This window comes from Macrotis lagotis, chromosome 1 (assembly GCF_037893015.1).
Source record: "Macrotis lagotis isolate mMagLag1 chromosome 1, bilby.v1.9.chrom.fasta, whole genome shotgun sequence".
NCBI lineage: Eukaryota > Metazoa > Chordata > Mammalia > Peramelemorphia > Peramelidae > Macrotis > Macrotis lagotis.
The window spans coordinates 920,456,219-920,478,453 of NC_133658.1; the positions used below are offsets into that span (position 1 = coordinate 920,456,219).

Genomic DNA, 22,235 nt, shown 5'->3' on the forward strand with positions numbered 1-22,235 from the left:
GATGAATGTTAGAAAATAATCCCCTAGCATGTCATGGCTGCAACCTGGAAGGTTGAAGGCAAAATAGTTGTTAAGCTTTATACAGCCAACTTGCTGGTGTGAGTTTTGGTTAGCAGAATAACCCCAGAGTGTGTGCTTCATATGTGGAACAAAGATGAGAACTTTACAAGAGGATAAGCTGAGTACGAATCAGTTCAGAGCTCTTTTGGCTTCGACTTGGTAATTTTTCTCAGCATTCTTCTCTACTAATGGGCTTCAATTCCATCATCTACTCTGGCTCCTACTAACACCAGTATTGCAAAGTAAGAAAAAAATCTTTTCTTTAACTCTCCAAGTAAGCTATCCTTCGGGATTTAATGCATTTGCTGTAATCAATAAGTGTTATGCTCGTACTTCTTCTGGTTTGGCAGTTATCTTGACATGTTTGAAGGGTCAGTAAGAGAAATCCACTATCTTCTGTAGCCCGAGAGCATATGGCAAAAAAAAAAAAAAGACAAATTTAGATTTCTTGCTAGGAGACAATGAAACCGGTAAACTTCCATTAATCGAAATGTTTTGATTTCAGCCAGGATGAATTGTGTTCATTCTCATGGGAGATCATCAAGAAATGTAAAAAGAGTGATTTTACAAGATCAAAAAGTCAATGTTGGGCACTGACAGGGATAAGAAGTAGAAATCCTGTCAGTCAAATGAGAGTTAGATTTTCTCCATTTCATAGAGAAAAATAAAAGTATTTTCATTTCATGTTCTCATTTCCCTTTCCTAGAAGAAAAGCCAGTCCTATGGTACCAGAAAACCAAACACAGTTCACTGAATTCATCCTCCTGCTATTTTCTGAGAATCCAGATCAGGAAGGACTACTCTTTGGACTGTTCTTGTGCATGTATTTGTTCACAATTGTTGGAAACCTGCTCATCATGTTGGCGGTTGGCTATGACTCTCATCTCCACACTCCCATGTATGTCTTAGTTTTTAATCTGTCCTTTGTGGATACCTGTGTAGTGACCACCACAGTCCCGAAGATGTTGGCAAGCTTCATGACACTAAACAAGGCCATCCCCTATGCTGACTGCCTTACCCAGATGTTCTTTTTCATATTATTTGCAGCTCTGGATCATTTCCTCCTCACTGCTATGGCCTATGACCGTTTTGTGGCTATATGTCACCCTCTACACTATGCAGTAATGATGAGCTCTTGGTTCTGTGGCTTTCTAATGCTACTGCCTGGTCACTGGCATTTCTAGATGCCTTTCTTCTCAGTCTAATGGTAACACATCTCTCCTTTTGCACCAAACATCAGATTCATCACTTCTTTTGTGATCTTCCTGAGATTATGAAGCTTTCTTGTTCTGACACTCTCATCAATTATATTTTGATGTATTTTATTTCTGGATTGCTGGGTGTTATCCCTGTCATGGGGATCCTTTACTCTTATATTCAGATATTTTCTTCCATTATGAAAATCCCATCCACTCAGGGAAAGTATAAAGCCTTTTCTACCTGTGGATCTCACCTCTGTGTAGTTTCCTTATTTTATGGCACAATATTTGGAGTATATTTGACCTCTTCATTTACCAACACTTCCTGGAAGAGCACAGTTGTTTCATCTATATATGCCGTGGTCACTCCCATGTTGAACCCCTTTATCTATACACTAAGAAATAAGGACATAAAAGCTGCTCTTAGGAGACTCATGAGTAGAAAAACCTCTATTCGGTGATGGGAATGCCTCCTGGAAATTACAATAAGAAACAGGTACTTTTGGGAGAAATATTAAGAGGCAAAAATGTTGAGCCTCTCATTCCAGTCCACATTTAAATACATCTTCTAATTAGTTATTAAAGTGATTTATTGAATATACTGTTCTTGATCCTGTCATCCTACCTATGGATGAGAGGGATTTCTTTATCACTGATAAATTAAATATAAAATTACATTTGATATTCCAGTACCTTTATATCCTAATCTTTGAATACTTTTCCAATAATCTAAAATCTTTATCTACACCACATACTCTTAGCTCCAGTGACATTATACTCTTTTCTCTTCCATGAATGAGAACTACCTTTTCATGGCTATTATTATATTCTCAGACAGTCCCTAGGATTCAGAGCCTTCTCTCTCATTAGCTACAATTGATAACTTCTTTTGTATTCTTTAAGACTCAAATATAAACAAATGTCAGTTATACTGGAAACATCTTACAAATCCTCTTATTTCTAGTCCTTCCTTCTCTTAATTTTTTTAATTAATGTCATACATTCCATATATATATATTATATATATTTGTATATTTATTTGCATGCTTACATGTATGTATGCATCATTACACTGTCTCTCCCAGTAGATTTTAAGATACTTGATACCCATGACTAAGGGTTTTTTCCCTTCATTTGAATGCCCAAAATTAAATTAAGTACTGTCCCTGGTATGTAGTAAGTACTTAATAAGTGTTAGGTGATGAATCTCAAGTTTCCTAATTACTGGTTCACTCTCTTCTTTTTGACTATAAAATCTTCCCTGAATTATTGATGTTTGAACAAAAATTATATTTGCTTTAGTACCACCTACTTTCATAAATAATTTTCCAAGTGAAAAAAGTGATAGAAATCAAGATACAAAAATGAAATTTAGTTCTCACTCTAGCAATTAATGACTTTGTGCCTTTGACCAAGTGATCTAATATCTTTATCAGTCAATTTTATCATCTCTGAACTGGGAAATGGAAGAAGTCTGCTTATAACCACTATTTCTTTTGTAGCATATGGACTCATATATTTTAAATGAAAGTATCTCTGAAACTGTGACATATTCTAGAAGTGCAGTAGGTACAGAAAAATTAGAGAAAAATCATTGTGGTATTTCATTATTGGATGTCTTGATCCTGATTCTTCCATATTTTATAAATCATCATTTTGAATATGTATAGTTAAAGAAAATTCAACACAATAGGGCAAAGTCTCTCCAAAAGGACCTCTTTATATTTTGCCTTTATAAATAAAATCTTTTTAGTCTATTGGGGCCTGGCAGAACGGAAATTCTGATAACATAGCCTTTGAGAAACTATCTGCATATTCTTTTGATGATGAGACATAAATAAATATATATGATTAAAGTTGAATTGTTTTTCTGATCATATTGTACTCATTAACCTCATACATGGATCCAAGCATTTCATGACTTTTTCTAGGAAGTTTCACTGACTCCATATTATACCTAGAATGAAATTGTATCTTCTGAGTCCATTACAACACTTCATAATCTTAGGGAAACATATATTGTTTTATTTCAAGAACCTGCCCAACAAATTCTACATTCCAATCAAAACCACCTATTTGTAATGATACTCTCAGAGACCTTTAAATTCTTCCTCCCAAAAATGGAACAGAGGGGAGCCCACTCTTCTTTTTATATCATCAATTCCAATATCCTTTTCTTTGTGAGTTGATGTACTGATTTCAATAATGGATAATATCCTCAATTATTATTGTCATCTCTGATTGTAACAAATTTAACTGGATAATATTTACTTCTTGGTGTACATCTTCAGTTTTCACTGGCCTCATGGAAGCTAAAGGTTTCAAGTAGAAAGCCTGTCTTTTATGTGCTTATATATATATATTCAACACACCTGATATGATAACTGTAACAGTGTAGGAATTGAAGGAATGAATGACTGTTTAATATGAATTGACTAATTATTACTAATTATCTTTGGATTTCAACATCCTTTACAGCCATTGAGCAATCGTCTTTTGCTTGATATAGAGAATTTGTGTACCCAAAATTGGCCATTTTCACCAATTGAGTGAATGCTTTAGTTGTGAGGTGTCTTCATTAGACCTTGTGAAAAACTCCTTGCTTCAATGTCTATTTGTTGATACTAATATTCCCCTTAGAGAATGTCTAAGACATAGGTGGAGGGCATGGCTATATATCTTTCCAGAAAAATATATTCGCAAGGAAACTGTCACAAAATGGGAACAATAGCTACTAAAACACTCATAATTTCACAGATTTAACACAGGAAAGAATAATGATATTTTTGTTCATGTGTCATCACATAAATTGTACTGAAGATAAAAAACATCTGTATTGCTTGTCATAAAAAAAAAATTAGTTTATGGGAAAAAATATAGGGAAGCATGAAATTTCTTTGTATATTTGGATCCTGCCTGTAATTGTTACCTTTTAATAATAAGGTACAAATAATTTATTCAGAATCCATTTATTGGTTTAACCATAGATTTCATTTGTCTTCTAACATTAAAGAAAAGGAGTACAATGCCCCTCGGAACAAAACATCAAGAATAAAAACCTGATCATAATGTTGATGCAGCACTTCTATATACAATACACTTCTATATACAATAAATAAAGTACTAATGAAAATACTGCATAAATCACCTACTTGGGAAAAATATGCTGAAACATTCAGAATGGTTTATTTAACAATTTCTTGACAGGGAGACCTCTAAGTTGCAAAGTGGTTAGAGCCCTGGCCCCAGAGTAAGGAGGAACTGAGTTCAATTGCAGCCTCAGTGACTTAATAATACCTAACTTTGTGACCTTGGTCAAGCCACCTAATCCCTTTGCCTTGCAAAACACACCGCTCACCAAAGAAAAAATAACATTTTGCTGACAAGCAAAATATTCTTAAGAGAAAAAACTTCAAACAAAGAGGAAAGAATATTTAAATAAAATTTAAATTTTCAAAAATGCTTTCCAGGTTTGATATTATTTTGAGTAGTCATTATTCCCATTTTATCAATGAGAAACTGAAAGTTTGAGAGGGTAAACTATATACTGCAAGTTATAAAAATATAGAGAAACATTACTATTCAATAAAGATTTAGAAATTGTTTTTAGCAATGAGGAGAAAAAGAAATCAAAGGAACTGGCAATGAGGAAGCAAAGTTTTCACTCTTTGTAAATGGTATGATGCTACGCTCAGAGAAACTGAGAAAATCATGTAAAAAAAAGCTCGTTGAATCAATTTGCAAATTCATCGAAGTAGTAGAGTATAAAGTAAATGCAAATAAATCAACCTAATTTCTACAATGAACAAAAAAAGGCTCAAGACCAAAAGATAAAAAAGTGAAATTAAAGTAACTGTAGACAGGGACAATTACATGGCATCGTGGATAGAGAACTAGTCTTAGAGAAGGGGAAGAACTGAGTTCAAATGTGGTCCAACAAACTTAAAATAACTTACACATATGGCCTTGGGAAAGTCACTTTACCTCACTGCTTTGAAAAAAAATAAGAAAGTAAGATTAGACACATTAAATACTTTGGAATCTACCCCCCAAGAAAAGCCAGAAATGGTAAGAACACGATTAGAAAGCACTTCTAATCCAGATAATGTCAGATTTAACAATTGGAACAATGTCAATTGCTCCTGGTTGGATCAAGATAATGTAAAAAATGAAAATTCTACCCAAATTAAATGACTTATTCAGTGCCACACAAAATAAAATACCAAGTAATTACTGAGCTAGAATAAATAATCACCAAATTCATCTGGAGCAATAAAAGGTCAAGAATATCAAGGGAACTAAAAATAATGTGAAGGAAGGTGGCCTAGCTGTAATACATTCAGATCATATTAGAAAATGGCATTCATAACTGCCTAGGGTTGATTAAGAAAAAAAAAATGCATCAGTGGATTAGGATAGGTTCAGAGGAAACACTAGTAAATGCATGAAGTAATCTTCTGTTTGAAAAAACCAAAGGCATTAGTTTCTGGGTTAAGAACTCACTATTTTACAAAACTTGTTATGAAAACTGGAAAATAGTGTAGTAAAAATTAAATATAGACCCATCTCACACCCCATACAAAAATAAGGTCAGAATGGTCTAATAATTAAGACCTGAAGTACTACACCACAGGTAAATTAATTGACCAAGAAATACTCTATCTCCCAGATCTACGGAGACATTTAAGACAAAGAATTAAATAGAGGATATACTAAATTGCAAAATGAGTGATTTTCCCTATATTAAATCAAAAAGGTATTTCACTATTAAACTTAATGGTGACAAAATTAGAAGGAAAACAAATGCTGATAATTTTCATCACTAGATGTCCTGATAAAGTTCTCCTTTCTAAAGGACATTAAGGTTACAGGTAATCCCCCAATAGTCAAGGAATATGAACAGACATTTTTCAAATGAAGCAATTAAAACTATAGATAATCATAAGAAATGCTCCAAATTCATTAGTGATCAGAGAAATGCAAATTAGAACCACTTTGCAGTATCAGTCACACCTATCAGAATGAAAAAAAAATGGGAAATGATCAAAATTGGAGAGGTTGTGAGAGCATTGGATGTTTAAAACATTGGAACTTTTAGAGTTTTGACATGGATCCAACCAATCTGGGGAGCAATATGGAACTATGCCCTCAGAGCCAAAAAAAAAAATTCATATACTTTGACCCTGCAATTTAAATATTGAGCCCAAATCCAGAAGAGATAATCAAAATAGGAAAAATCTCATTTGTTCTAAAACGTTCTTAGCAATTCTTTTTTGTAGTGGCAAAGAAGTGGAAGTTGAGGGATGCCCTTCGATTGGGGAATGGTTATGGTATTTGAATATTATGGTTCTCTAAGAAATCATAAATTGTCACACTCTAGAGAAGCGTGGAATTAATTACAGGACCTCATACTGAGCAAAAGGAGCAGAACCAAGAGAACATTCTACATATTAACAACATTATTTTTAGTTGATCAACATTGATGGATGCAACATCTCTCAGCAGTTCAGAGAGCTAGGTCAGTCCTTTTCAGATTGGCTTTGAAAATGTATCGCCCTTTAAGTGGAAGAAAAACAAAACAAAACAAAGCAAAGCAAAACAAACAAAAAAACCTTCAGAAACTGATAAATACAACATTCAATTTTTGAAAAATATCTCTTATGTATGTTCTTCTTTACCTTACTCTTAATTCCTCATAGTGAGAATGATTAATTTGTAAACATGTTTAACACAAATGTGTATGTAAACAGTTCAGCTGATTTTTTTGGCACTTGAGGGGATGGAGCTGGGAAGTGAGCATGAAAGAAAATTATGTGAAACAACAATGTATATAGACATATGGATGAATTTTGAAAAACATTCATAACATATTTTGAAAACATAAATTATCAGTTAGAAAATAAAAATTAGTTGAATCATTGATATTAATAAACCATTTTTCAAAAGTTGAATTATTTAAAATAAATCTGTTTTAGTTGGATATGCAAGTGAATGACATCAAAAACCAAATGAGTAATTAATAGCTATGCTACATGTTTTGTCATTTCAGAAAGAGAAAGAAAAACTAGAAAGAATGTCATTTAACTTTTTAAAGTTTGTATGCCAAAACAACCAAACATGCACGTTAAAATTTTATGTTGCTTCATGATCTAACATATCTTTTACTAAGACGTAATTTCCTTCCTCATATCTTTAATCTAGGAACGTTTTGACCATGGCATTGTATAGAATTAGGCTGCACCTTCTTTTTTAATATTTTTGTTACTTCAGCTAATTGATTTTGCTCCAAACACTATATCTCTGTGTGTTTACCCAATTCACATATGCCTTTCTTATAACACATAATAATAAGGCAAAACATATCAATAATGCTCTTAATTATATATATATATATATATATATATATATATATATATATATATATATATATATTCCTGACAAAATCTACATCATATGTGATTTTTTTGTCAATATTTTTTTAGATTTAGGCATTGAGAAGTTTATAGGAATTTGTGTGGAGCAATACAAAGCTTGTATTTATAGAAGATAATATTTAAAACCCAATGTTCTGAAAAACAAACACCCTTTCCTCTACACAATGCTCATTCCCAAAAAACTTAAAATTGCTAAAATATTAATAAAGCTTTATGTATTGAAATGAATTTCTCTATAGCTAGCTCCTAATTGCACATCCACATTCTGATAAGAATATTATGCCACTACATTATTTAACCAATTATATGCACTCTTTGGGGGTGACTGATGTTTTTTTTTCTTTTCAGTAATTAAAAATACAAATTTCTACATGCTCAGCAGAAATCTTTGAAATTAATAATAGAAATAAATGAATAAAGAAACAATCTATTCAGCAAATTGCATTGTTTTAGTTGAAGCTCAGTGTTGAATCATTAACCAAATATTGATCTAGGTTTTTTTCCTTTGTGTGAGGCAATACTATTAAGTGATTTGCCCAAGATCACATAGCTTGGTTTGAGAACAGATTTGAGCTCAGGGCCTCCTGACTCCAGTGCCAGTGATCTAGTCAATATGACAGCTGCAGCTTCCAATATTGATTAATCTAAGGAACCTTTAAATGGCTATATCAATGAAAATATCTAATTGGATGATATTTAATAAGTATCATTGCCAGGTTTTAGATTAGCTTTCAAAAATTAAATTTATATTTAAGATATGTTGAAGCCAATGTATAAAAAGGAAAAGAAATGAGGAACAATGAAAGCATGAGGAGAGGGTCAGCTAGGTGGCACAGTGAATAGAGTGCCAGCCCTGGAGTCAGGAACACCTGGGTTCAAATAGGGTCTCAAACACTTGGTAATTGCCCAGCTGCCTGGCCTTGGATGAGCCACTTAACCCCATTTGCCTTGAAAATCTTGAAAATCCTAAAAAAAAAGAATGTGGAGATATTGAGCTTTAGAAGAAATGCCGAGGTGAATACTAACGTTATGAGCTCGAAATTGTTTCATGTAGAAGAGTTATTAGACTTATTCTGCTTGATTCCCAACGAGAAACTTAAAATAAAATAAAGTCAATCTAGGAATAGAATGACTTTAGTTGAGCAGAAGCAAATTTTCTTTGCAATTTCAACACTAGAAGAGCACAGTGTGATGCCCTGAGAGGAGGTGTATTCTTTGTTGAAAAGAAAATAGATGATTCATCCTGGTCTAAAAAACCCTCTGAGGTCCTTTCTTGATCGAGGTCCCCTGAGATTGGGAACTTCATAGGAGATATTGGACAGCTCTCTGCATTATGAAGTTTTCTGCCAAAATTTCCTGCCCCAAAGGGGACAAGGGGCAGGAACTGGAAATATAATTAATATTCAATGTCTAATGAAGAGTTTGGGGGATAGAGCTCTTAGACGAAATAAATTTTAAACATCTTCCTTTCCTTCTCAAGATCACATCTCAGTTTTCTCAGATCGTTATGGAGTCGGATTGGGCCTCCTAGAGATATTAGACAAACTGACTGAAAATCTCCACATTTTCTGGGATTCAGACTTCCTGCCTTACTTTCTACTTTCCAATACTCAGATACAGCGAAACAAGTCTATTTCCTTGGTGATGTTCAGTAAGTGATTGGAGGTGGGAAATATTGGGAAAGCAGTGGGGAACAAAGAAGGAGGGGAATAAGGTAAAAGAGGAGGCAGTTGTTGCTCAGAAACTCAAGGAGACTCTCCCAAAGCCAACAAAGCTCAAATCACAGCAACATCCAGTTTAAAGTTCAAGAAGACTTCATTCATTAGAGGGTTTACTTGGCAATCCAGAGTTCACTGATGTCTAAGTAGAGGGAAAAACAAAGGAGAGTGGATAAACCTTATAACCTGAGTCAGGTTTAAGTTTCATTTTTTGACATTATTTAGTATAATTTTAATGATATTATATATATATATATATATATATATATATATATATATATACATACACACTATATATATTTGAGGGGAGGGCAATGAACCATGAAATACAGTCTAAAAATTTAAAAATTCCCTATTAACTTCCCGAATGTTTTTTGGAAGGCTAACGACATCTTTTTTGTGGAGATTTTGGTGATCCTTTTTATAATCATTTAAAAAAAACAAACTTTTCTTTTTATCTTAATAGAAGAACTATTAATTTATTCTTTTCCAGTCAAGGTAGACTAAACATAACTGAAACACCTGGGCTGATCTTTAACCTGAAGTAACTCTCAGATGCATTTATGGCTAGGCAGTAATGCTAAGGAGGTTATACCCCTGTTCTCAGATACAGATTACTGGGTTCTAAAAATTTCCTTTCCATACAAACTGTAGATATCTGTATTACCTCTATCTATAGATCACTAAATAGCACTGTAGACTGAGTTTTTGACTGAAGTACGATTCATCACTGTAATGTCTATGCAGATCCCTCAGAATATCTTAATATCTAATTAGGCTGTTATTTCCTTGATACACATCACTTCCTACTATTCTCTACCTGCTCTCCTAAAGAAAGTTGTATAGCTTTTGTCTTTTTGCTATTCTCCTGATGCACTTGGTCTGTTTTCCTTTTCTCTTTCCATTTCTGATAGGGGATAGAAAAGATGATAGGAAATTCTAATGCCTTTATTTCTCATTCTATTAAATTTGTCTTTCCCTTTTCTGATCTTTACTTCCTTTCCATCTTTTAGTCCTATTACAATTCCTCTGCTGTTGCTGAGGGTACTTAAAGACAGACAGAAAAATTAACAAAACAAAAGGAATTGGTATTTTTTCCAGTGATTCAGAAGAACCAGGTGTTTTGTATCAGGTTATTTAGTGGTTTAAAGTACAACCAAACTCTGAGATAGAGAATGATTAATTGTCAGTTAATGACTGTATTTATCCTCCCCAAGAGTTTGGACACAGCTGAGTTTTGGAAAGGGGGAAGAGAGATGGATGCTCAGATAAAAGCTAGAAAGTTTTCAAGGAACAGGTAAAATGGGTTATGAAATATCATCATGCGTGAAGGGTGTTATAACTTGTTCAGGTATTTGAAGGGACGTAATGAAAAGGGCTAGATGGTTATTGCTTGAACTCAAATATCAAGTGTAGAGGAAATACATGGAAATTGACAAAAATAATATTTATACATGAATGAAGGAAAAGCTTCCTAATCATTACAGTGCAAGGACTTTATAGGAAGCAAGGCAGAAATAACATTAGGTTTAGGAGGAATCTCATGAGGCTTCTGAGACAGGAGAAAATAAAAAGTCTTGTAAGAAAAAGACTTACAAACTGCTTTGCCCCTTTGTAACAAGTACAAATTTGATGCTACTTTCACCCAGATATTCTCTGTAGGAAGTGGATAGCACTCTTTCTTCATTTTTAAGAGGCATCCATTATATTATGCATACAGTACTATGGAAATCACTTGTCTGTCAGTCAAATTGATATCATCTCAAAACCAAGAGAGGAAGCACAATGGTAGATGTTTAAAAGTTTATAAATATTATAAGGAATATAAATTATAAAAGAAGATGAATGTTAGAAAATAATCCCCTAACATGTCATGGCTGCAACCTAGAAGGTTGAAGGAAAAATAGTTGTTAAACTTTATATAGCCAACTTGCTGGTGTGAGTTTTGGTTAGCAGAATAACCCCAGAGTGTATGCTTCATATGTGGAACAAAGATGAGAACTTTACAAGAGGATAAGCTGAGTACGAATCAGTTCAGAGCTCTTTTGGCTTCGACTTGGTAATTTTTCTCAGCATTCTTCTCTACTAATGGGCTTCAATTCCATCATCTACTCTGGCTCCTACTAACACCAGTATTGCAAAGTAAGGAAAAAATCTTTTCTTTAACTCTCCAAGTAAGCTCTCCTTGGGGATTTAATGCATTTGCTGTAATAAATATGTGCTATGCTCCTACTTCTTCTGGTTTGGCAGTTATCTTGAAATGTTTGAAGGGTTAGTAAGAGAAATACACTATCCTCTGTAGCCTGAGAGGACATGGCAAAAAAAAGATAAATTTAGATTTGTTGCTAGGAGACAATGAAACCGGTAAATGTCCATTAATCGAATTATTTCGATTTCAACCAGGATAAAGTGTGTTCATTTTCACGGGAGATCATCAAGGAATGTAAAAAGAGTGATTTTACAAGATCAAAAAGAAAATGTTTGGCACAGGCAGGGATAAGAAGTAGAAATCCTGTCAGCCAATTGAGAGTTAGAGTTTCTCCATTTCATAGACAAAAATAAAAGTATTTTCATCTCATGTTCTCATTTTCCTTTCCTAGAAGAAAAGCCAGTACTATGGTACCAGAAAACCAAACACAGTTCACTGAATTCATCCTCCTGCTATTTTCTGAGAATCCAGATCAGGAAGGACTACTCTTTGGACTGTTCTTGTGCATGTATTTGGTCACAATTGTTGGAAACCTACTCATCATGTTGGCGGTTGGCTATGACTCTCATCTTCACACTCCCATGTACTTCTTAATTTTTAATCTGTCCTTTGTGGATACCTGTGTAGTGACCACCACAGTCCCGAAGATGTTGGCAAGCTTCATGACACTAAACAAGGCCATCCCCTATGCTGACTGCCTTACCCAGATGTTCTTTTTCATATTTTTTGCAGCTCTGGATCATTTCCTCCTCACTGCTATGGCCTATGACCGTTTTGTGGCTATATGTCACCCTCTACACTATGCAGTAATGATGAGCTCTTGGTTCTGTGGCTTTCTAATGATACTGTCCTGGTCACTGGCATTTCTAGATGCCTTTCTTCTCAGTCTAATGGTAACACATCTCTCCTTTTGTACCAACCATCAGATTCAGCACTTCTTTTGTGATCTTCCTGAGATTATGAAGCTTTCTTGTTCTGACACTCTCATCAATTATATTTTGATGTATTTTATTTCTGGATTGCTGGGTGTTATCCCTGTCATGGGGATCCTTTACTCTTATATTCAGATATTTTCCTCCATTATGAAAATCCCATCCACTCAGGGTAAGTCCAAAGCCTTTTCTACCTGTGGATCTCATCTCTGTGTTGTTTGTTTGTTTTATGGCTCAGGGTTTGGGGTATATTTGACCTCTTCGTTTACTGATACTTCCTGGAAGAGCACAGCTGTTTCAGCTATATATGCTGTGGTCACCCCTATGTTGAACCCCTTTATCTATACACTAAGAAATAAGGACATAAAAGCTGCCCTTACGAGACTCATGAACAGAAAAACCTCTTATTGATGGGAATGAATCCTGGAAATTCCAATAAGAAAAAAAAAGTAATTCTGGGAGAAATATTAGGAGGCAAAAATGCTGGACCTGTCAATTTTCTCCCCATTTAAATATATCTCCTATTTCACCATTAAAGCAAGTTACCTAAGTTACAGGTTTTGATCCTGGCATCATGACTATTCAATGTCAGTGATTCACCTTCGGTTCCAAAAAGAAATACAAAATTCTCTGAATTCAAATCCTTTTTATCTTCATCCTTTTCTACCTATCCAAACTACTAATAACTTTATCCCACATACTCTTAGCTCCAGTGAGATTACATTCTATACTCTTCCTTGAATAAGAACCTGCATTTCTTGGCTATTATCATTTTCTCAGACTGTCCCTCACATCCAGAATCTTATAGCTTCTTTTCTTTCCTTTAAGTCACAAATATGAATAGATGTCATTTATCCTGGAAGCCTTTCACAAATCCTCTTATTTCTAGTATCTTCTTTTTTCTAGTTTTTTACTCATGTTATATATTCTAGATATGTATGTATATATGTATGTATTTGTCTTTAATTATCTCTCCCAGGAGATTGTAAGATCTTTGATATCAGTGACTGTTTTTATTTGCTTCATTTTGTATACCCCAAATTTAGCAGAGTCCCTGAAATGTAGTAGGTGCTTAATAAATGTTAGTTGATGAATCTCAAGGTTCTTTAATTACTGGTTCATTTTGTTCTTATTGACTGTAAAATCTTCACTTTATTATTGTATTTGAAACATAATTACCTGTGCTTCACTTCACATAAATGTTCAAATGAGAAAGGTGCTTGAAATCGAGAGACAAAACTAAAATTTACTTCTCAGTCCGGCACTTGAAAGCTGTGTCCATTTGACCAATGATCTAATATCATTAACACTCAATTTTATCATTTTTGAAATGGGAAGTGGAAAATCTATCTTTATTACCTCCATTTTTTCCACATTTTATGAAGTCAAATATTTTAAATGAAAGTATCTCCTAAACTGTGAATTACTTGATTCCTGCAATCAGGAAAGATAAATAAGATAAAAATCATTGTGAGATTTCATGACTGGGTGTCTAGGTCCTGATTCGTTCAGGATTTACAAGTCCTCATTTTGAATCAGTATGGTTAAAAATAATCAACACAATACGGTACCATCTTTCCTGATGGGTTTCTTTATCTTTATAAACACGTTTTATTTTTGCTGGGTCTAGCAGAAATGAAGTTTAGATTTCTCAGCTTTTGAGAAACTATGTGAACATTGTTTTGTTTATAAGAAATAGAAATAGGTTTATATGTTTAAAGTCCAGTCATTTATGTGATTATCTTGTAATACTTACCCTCATACATGGGACTGACCATTTCATGAGTTTTTCTGAGATGCTTCAAGAATTTTTCTGAGATGCTTCATTTTCTCTGTATTAGTACTAGAATGATTTTTTATATTCTGAGCCTATTAAAACACTTCATAAACTTAGTCAAAATATATTTGTTTCATTTCTTAAAAACTGCCCAGCATGCTCTACATTACAATCAAAACCACTTACTTGTAATGATACTCTTAGATCCCTTAAAAGTCTTCCTGCTAAATATGGAAGAGAAGGGATCCCATTCTTGTCTCTCTAGATATCATCAATTAAAAGATACTGTTTTCTTAGTGAGTTAATGTACTACCTTCAAGAATTCTTCATTTCCTCAATGATTAATATCATCTCCCATTCTCAAAGAATTAATTGCATAATATTTACTGTGAATTTTATATTTTAAATTTTCACTGGCCTCATAGAATTGAAAGCATTAGAGCAGAAAGATTATCTCATAGTTGCTTATATATTCAAAACACCTAATATAATGACTGGGACAGTGTAGGTATTTAATGAATGATTGGTTGTTTAATATGGATTAACTAATCATTATGAATGCCCTTTAGTTCTAAAATGCCCTTGAAATTAATTGAGCATTTGTCTTATGTTTGAACTCTTTAAGCAACAGAGAACTTGATTCCCTAAAATAGGCCATTTTTCACCAGCTTTAATTGGGAAAAAAAAGTCTTCATTAGACTGAGTGAAAAACTACTTGCTTTAATGAATATGTAAAGAAAGATAGATAGAAAGTAATAATTCCACCAGAGTATATATATGAAAAGGAAACGTTGGGCTGGTTATGACTATATATCTGTCCATCAAAATAGATTGGCTAGGAAATTGTCACGAAATGGAAAGTATAGCAATTAAAACATGCAAAATGTCACAGTCTTACTCAAGAAAGAAAAAGCATAATTTAAAACTATTGGGAACAGGCAAGATAAATTAGAGGTATTAATTCAAAAAGACAAATTTGATCTCAGGTGTTTGTATGACACTTGGTATGAAAATATCTGTGAATACAATATGTTTATGAAAATGATAATGATAATCAGTTTTAAAGGAAGCAGCATTTGTAAAACATTGTGTTGGATTATAGTTGTGTGTTAAGATAGGCTCTTGCAAAGCATCAAAGTGCCAAAATCTAGAAGCATGGGAGATAAAAGGGTGGAGACACAATGAAGGAGAGAAACCAGAAACTTTCCATCAAACATCTAAATGAATTCTGCAGTAACACAACTCTGAAAAGTTCAGACTGGAGCATTTTCCCTGCTCTGTCTAAACCTGAGAGGGAGTGTGTCCAAGCCAGCAACTATAGTCAGTGTATGGGCAGGATGTGGAGGGGAAGCCAGGGAGATCTATAGGAGGGATCGGTAGTGCAGTTCACTGGAGTGCTTGCTCTGCAGGACAATAGGAAAACAGGAGAGTTGGGAGGACTCCAACACAGGTTTAACTCAGACCCTAGTTAATTTGGCTTGACTGAACTCGATGGTTCAACCGATGAGCAAGCCCATAAAGTTCTCAAAGTGGAAAGTCTTTGAGTGAATCCTTCCTGCATATTTAACAGGTTTGAAAAGTGCTCAGATATAAAAATAATAAGGAATGCCATAGAAAAGTGAGGATATAGACATTAACTTTGAGATAACAGGCAAAACCTCATTTAGAAGAGGATGGCAGGAAAAAAAAAAAACATTGCATGCAATTCTCCAGAGGAGAGTATGAATTAGTCTTCTGCACAAAAACACTTGCTGGAAAAGCTTAGAAATTATTTTTAAAATGTGAAAAAAGGGGAAAAGAAATAATAGATGAATTCAGTATCATGCAAAAGGTAGCAAAATATTGGCTGTAATAAATTAAATACATTAAAAATGCAATTGGGTAAAGGTAAAAGGATAAAATTCCTTTAAAATTCTATTAATCTAATGGAAAAGGAGATCTAAAAGCTATTTGAAGAAAATAATTTGTTGAGCCCGCTAGGAGAGGAACACACAAAAGCACCAATGTGGTGAATAAGCTGGTTCATTTATTGATCACAGGATACATGCTTTTATACTCTTCATTTACGTAACCACTTACATAAGCATTTTAGCAAGCCCCTTTTCACGTGCATTTCCTTGTGTTTGTCTTAGGTGAATGTTTTGAGAACCAAACAGTGTTTTGAGAAACAGAGTGCAGAATGTTTTGAGAACAATTCAGGAGGTATTTTCTCAGAATGTGCTTTCATATCTGAACCTTGGAGTACATCTTGTTAGTTTGGACATGTATCTACTCCCTTTTCTCAGCTCTAAAGTACATCTTGATTGTTAAGGCACTTAGCTATTTCTGTGTTGCCCCTTCATAACCCTGGGCCTGAAGCACATATGATACCACAATAATTCCTTGAAGAATAGACTGGGACAGTGGATACAAATGACTATATGTGACATGAAAGATCAATTTATTAAAATTTTTAAAACAGAGAGTTAAATGAATATTAACTCTTTGTAAAATAAACAAACAGCTTCTGACCTCAAAAATAGATCCAGAAGAGAAAATTGAAGAATTATTAAACTACTTAACTGCCTGGATCAAAATGTAAAAAAGAAAAAGAAAATGAATAACATGTTTCAAGAAGTTGTCAAGGAATACTGCTCTGAAATTCTAGCAGCAGAAAGTAACATTGTTATTGAAAGGATTCACTAATTACTTCCTGAAAAGTTTTCCAAAATGAAAATGCTAAGTAATATTATAGCCAAATTCAGGATTCATTAGATGAAATAGAAAATCCTTCAGGGAACTAGAAAGAAGCAATTCAAAGATGAAATAGCCACAAGTAGATTGCATTGGACTTGCCAGCATCAACATTAAAAGAATGAAGGACATGTGCCCTTCAATTGTGGAATGGCTAAACAAGTTATGGTATATGAAGACTATAGAATATTATATTTATACATGAAATCATAAATAGTCAAACTCTAGAGAAGCATGGGCATGGAATGACTTAGGGGTCTTATGCTGAGCAAAGAGAATAGAACCAAGAGATATACACATTAACAGCAATATTGTGAGATGATCACAATAGACAGAAGCAGCTCCTCTCAGAAATTCAAATAATCATGACAGCCATATTAAACCTGCTATGGACAATGTTATCCCCAACCAGACGAATAAACAAAACACACACACACACACACACACAAACAAACAAACACAAACACACATACAGACACACAAAGGAAAAACGAGACCTTCAGCATCTGATGAACACTTTATAAAAATTTTTTCTTATGTATCTCATTCCCTTAATCTTAATTCCTCATACCAAAAATGTTTAATATGTAAACATGTCTATCCAAAATATGTATAAAATATTAAGCTGACTGTTTGACACAGAGCGGAGGGGAGGGGATAGGGAGGGTAAAAGGAAATTTTGTCGCTTAAAATGATACATCTGAATATGAATGAAAATTAATATTTAAATTTAAAATTTTATTGAAGATATGGAATATGATATTATGGACGATATAAGAACTTAGATTACAACCAAGAATCAACTACCAGCAAAACTGAGCATGCTTTTTTAGGTGAAAAGATGGACATTTAATGAAATAGGTGACTTTCATGCATTCATTCTTGGGCTATCACTGGACTATCACTGGGGAGTTTGAGCAACATAGGCTCAGCAAATATGATGGAATTAATCCTATTCACTAAGTAGTTTTGTATAATTAAAGATGGAACTAAAAATACACAAATCTTCCCAGATCATCTTATCCTAAAAGACAAGACTGACTGTTACTCTTTAGAAACTGGATGTTTTCAATGGATTGCAAAATCATTTTAAGTCAGGAGGGTAGGACAGACAAAATAAAACTAAAAGGAACTTAAACTACATTAAAAGAGATTAAAAATTCCAATAAGAGGGAAGTGATCATCTTAATGCCATAGTCAAGTTTCTGAAATTTCGTTTTTAATTCTGTGTACCACAATGTAGACAGGTCATAATCTGGATTGGATGCAATGAAGAGTATCCAGTATAGTGAAGGACCTAATTAATTCAGGTGAAGGAGCTAGAGTTTCTTCACCTATAGGTGATAAATGGTCAAATAATTTAGACAGGCATTTTATCATTTTTTCAGATGAAACAATTAAAGCTATCTCTAGTCATATAAATCAATGTTCTAAATTATTGTCGATTTAAGAAATGCAAAATCATCTCTGAGTTACTACCTCCTATCTATTATAGTGAGCAAAATTATAAAATAGAAAAAAAAGATCAATGATGAAGAAGATATGAGAAAACTGAGGCATTAATATGCTGATTGTGGAGTTGTCAACTCATCCAACATTTTGAGAATGCAATTTTGAATTGTGACCAAATGTCAATAAAACTGTGTAAGCCCTTTGATCTAATAATATCACTACTAGTTCTCTATACCAAAGGGATTATAAAAAATGAAAAAAGACCTAAATGTACAAAAATATTTAAATCAGCTCTTTTCATAATGTCAAATTATTGAAAGTTGAGGGGATAAACATTACTAGAGGATGTATGAACAAGCTATGGAATTTAAATATCGTAGGGTATTATTCTGTAAGAAAATATGAATGCAAGGCCTTGTATTAGCAGGTCCTGAACGAATAAAGAAGAATCAGGAGAAAAATGTACACATTAGAAGTTACATTGTGAAATGATCTAGTGTGATGGAGGTAGCTCCTCTCAGCAGTTCGGTGATCAAGGTCAATCCAAAAGGCCTGTTATAGAAAAATGTCAATCGCATCAGAGAAAAACTATGGGGTCTGTATGGAGAACCAAGCATACTATAATTACTTTTCAAAATTTCTTTTATGCTTTTTTTCTTTCTCATTTTTAATCTCTTAGTTCTAACTCTTTACAATATCACAAATGGAAAAATGTTAAAGAAAATTGTATACATACCACCTAGTATCAGATTGTTCCATGCCAAGAGGTGACACAGGTAAAGTAGAATTGAAGAAAAACCTGTAACTCAGAAATTTGTAAAAGGTTGAAGACTGAAAACTATCCTTTTGAGCAATTAAAATATTTTTTGAAAAAAATAAAATACAAATTTTCAACAAAAATATGATCTACAGGATGTAGCCTTTTCCAATACTTTCTCAAATTTAATTCTAGTTCCTTCTCTCTATTAGTAATTTTCTACTTATACTATTTACAATTTGTTTGAACAAAACTATTTGCTCATTGATGCCCTCACTGTAGAGATTAGCATTTAATAAAGTCTACTGACTGAAAAATACGTGTGTAACATTTGCAACAATTCTATTTGTGATAACAAAGACCTGAAAACTGTAAGAATATTCATCAGTGGGGGAATAGTTTAAAAAGTTGTGTTGCATGCATGCAATGGAATTTGACTATACTATAAGAAATGATCATCTCAATGATCTTAGAAAGACATGGAAACATTGAAGGAAATTGTGAAAATAAGAAGAAAAGAACCAGGTTATTCTTGAACAAGGTGACAGCAATATTGTTTTAAGAATGATTTTCTTGGGTGGCTAGGTGGCATAGTGGATAAAGCACTGGGCCTGGAGTCAGGAGTACCTGAGTTCAAATCCGGCCTCAGATATGTAATAATAACCTAGCTGTGTGGCCTTGGGCAAGCCACTTAACCCCATTTGACTTGCAAAAACCTGAAAAAGGAATGATTTTCTTATAGGAGGAGCAAAGCCAAGATGGTGACAAGAGAAGAGCCTCTCTTAGGTTCGTTCTCTCTCTCTCTCTCTCTCTCTCTCTCTCTCTCTCTCTCTCTCTCTCTCTCATATTTCAAAACTCATGAATTAAGGACAAAAACTAAATTTTTGAGAGAACCTACAGAAAGATCCAGTGAGGGAGTTCTCCAGACCAAGGTAAACTGGAAAATAGTGGAAAGGCTCAGCTCCACTGGATTAGAGGGGTGGGCATATCAGAGTGAAGGAACTTCAGCCTATAGGAGGCAGCCGCAGGGTACCTGGGAACCAAGGCTCAGGGCAGCAGGGCAGTTTCATGAACTACACCCCAGGGAGCACCGAGCACAACTTGGAAGATTAGCAGGGAGCCCTCTGCCAGAGCCACCCCATGAAGCCCAGCCCTCATGGCACTCAGCAAACAGCATGGCCTCAGCAGCCCAGAACCAGGAAAAGGAAGCAAGCAGAGCTGGTAAACCAGAGCCCCAAGGCAATTTAGCCTAGAGTGTTCAGCCTAGGTAGGGGAGTGGCAGGAGACTTCCAAAGTCTGTCCTCTCTACCTGGAACAGGACTCTAAGGCTCTGACCGCAATCATATTCTGATCGCAGTCTAGGTCCCCCATAAAACAGCAGGGCCTCCCTCCTCCTCAGTCCTGTGGCAGAGGCATGAGCTTGTGGTCATTCACGGACCAGGAGGAAAGACAGAGCCTCACACACAGAAGTCATTGTTTGGGGGTGGTGGTATCCCAGTAATGCTCAAAAGCTCTGGAAACACACCAAGACCAGGCTCAGGCTGGGGAAATGAGTAAACAGAGAAAAAATAGGAACACATTGAGAAATACATTGTCTATGATCCCAAGAAGGATCAAAATGCTCCATCTGAAATGAGGATATTCAAGCTTCTGCATCTAAAGACTCCAAGAATAAAGGAAATTGGACTGAGGCTATGATAGAGCATAAAACAGATTTTGAAAATCAAGTAAGGGAGATAGAAGAAAAATTGGGAAAAGAAATGAGAGATACAGGAAAAAAAACATGAAAAAGAAGTCAGAACCTTAGTTAAGGAGATCCAAAAAATTACTGAAGAAAATAACATGTTAAAAACCAACATAGGTCAAATGGATAAAAGAGTTCAAAAAATTATTGAGGAAAAGAATGCTTTAAAAAGCAGAATTGGCCAGATGGAAAAAAGAGCTAAGAAAGCTCTGTGAGGAAAACACATATTTCATGAGAACTATAGAAATAAGGGAAGCTGCTGACTTTATAAGAGGTCAAGACACAATACTTCAAAACCAAATGAATGAAAAATTAGAAGGAAATGTGAAACATCTCATTTAAACAACAACTTATCTGGAAAACAGACGCAGGAAAGATAATTTAAAAATTATTGAGATACCTGAAATTCATGATAAGGAACAGAACCTGGAGATAATTTTAAAGGAATTCCTACCAGAAAATTGTCCTGATATCCTAGGAGCAGAGGGCAAAATAGAAATTGAGATAATGCCTCGATCTCCCCCTAGAAAGAGATCCCAAAAAAACAACCCCCAGGAATATTATAGCTAAGTTCCAGAACTCCCAAGTCAAAGAGAAAATATTACAAGCAGCCAGAACTAATTAGTAAAATTCAAATATTGTGGAGTTACAGTCAGGATCATAAAGGACTTAGCAGAAACTCTATTAAAAGCTTGTAGGGATTGGAATATAATATTCCAGAAAGAAAAAAAAAACTCAGGATGCAACTGAGAACAAACTACCCAGCAAAATTGAACATCATCATCTTCCAGGGAAAAAGATGGACTTTCAGTGAACCAGGGGAATTTTATATGTTCCTGTTCAAATAGCCAGAGCTGACCAGCAAGTTTGATCTTAATTATATTCCTCAGATTTTCTTAAAATCCTCATGGACAATTATTTCTCTGACAGATACCCCTTCTTACTATCCTCTTCCTGCTATCCTAAAGCAAAGAGGTATCCTTTCTTATTTAGATTCTTAGACTAAATGAAACATTAATCCCATATACTACCAGCTATATAGAATTTAATTATAGAAGAAAGTGAAAAGCATAAAAGCCTCACAGAACACCTTCTCCCAAAACACAAATTCAATATTCTTTTGAAAATGGTGAAGAGATTTCCAGTGAATTGTAACCTCAATGTAAGCCATCAGGGATATGGCAGAGATAATAACTTAAACCAAGATTAACCTAAATTGA

General features: G+C 34.3%; 1 protein-coding gene and 1 pseudogene across 1 annotated transcript; both read left to right on the plus strand.

Moving 5' to 3' along the window:
- The first annotated feature begins 782 nt into the window (after positions 1 to 782).
- Positions 783 to 1,720, plus strand: LOC141492615 (olfactory receptor 7D4-like; annotated as a pseudogene).
- A 10,307-nt stretch (positions 1,721 to 12,027) lies between these two features.
- Positions 12,028 to 12,963, plus strand: LOC141492619 (olfactory receptor 7D4-like). Its single transcript, XM_074193098.1, has one exon. It carries the CDS (start codon positions 12,028 to 12,030, stop codon positions 12,961 to 12,963), a length of 936 nt encoding a protein of 311 aa, XP_074049199.1.
- Positions 12,964 to 22,235: the final 9,272 nt, after the last annotated feature.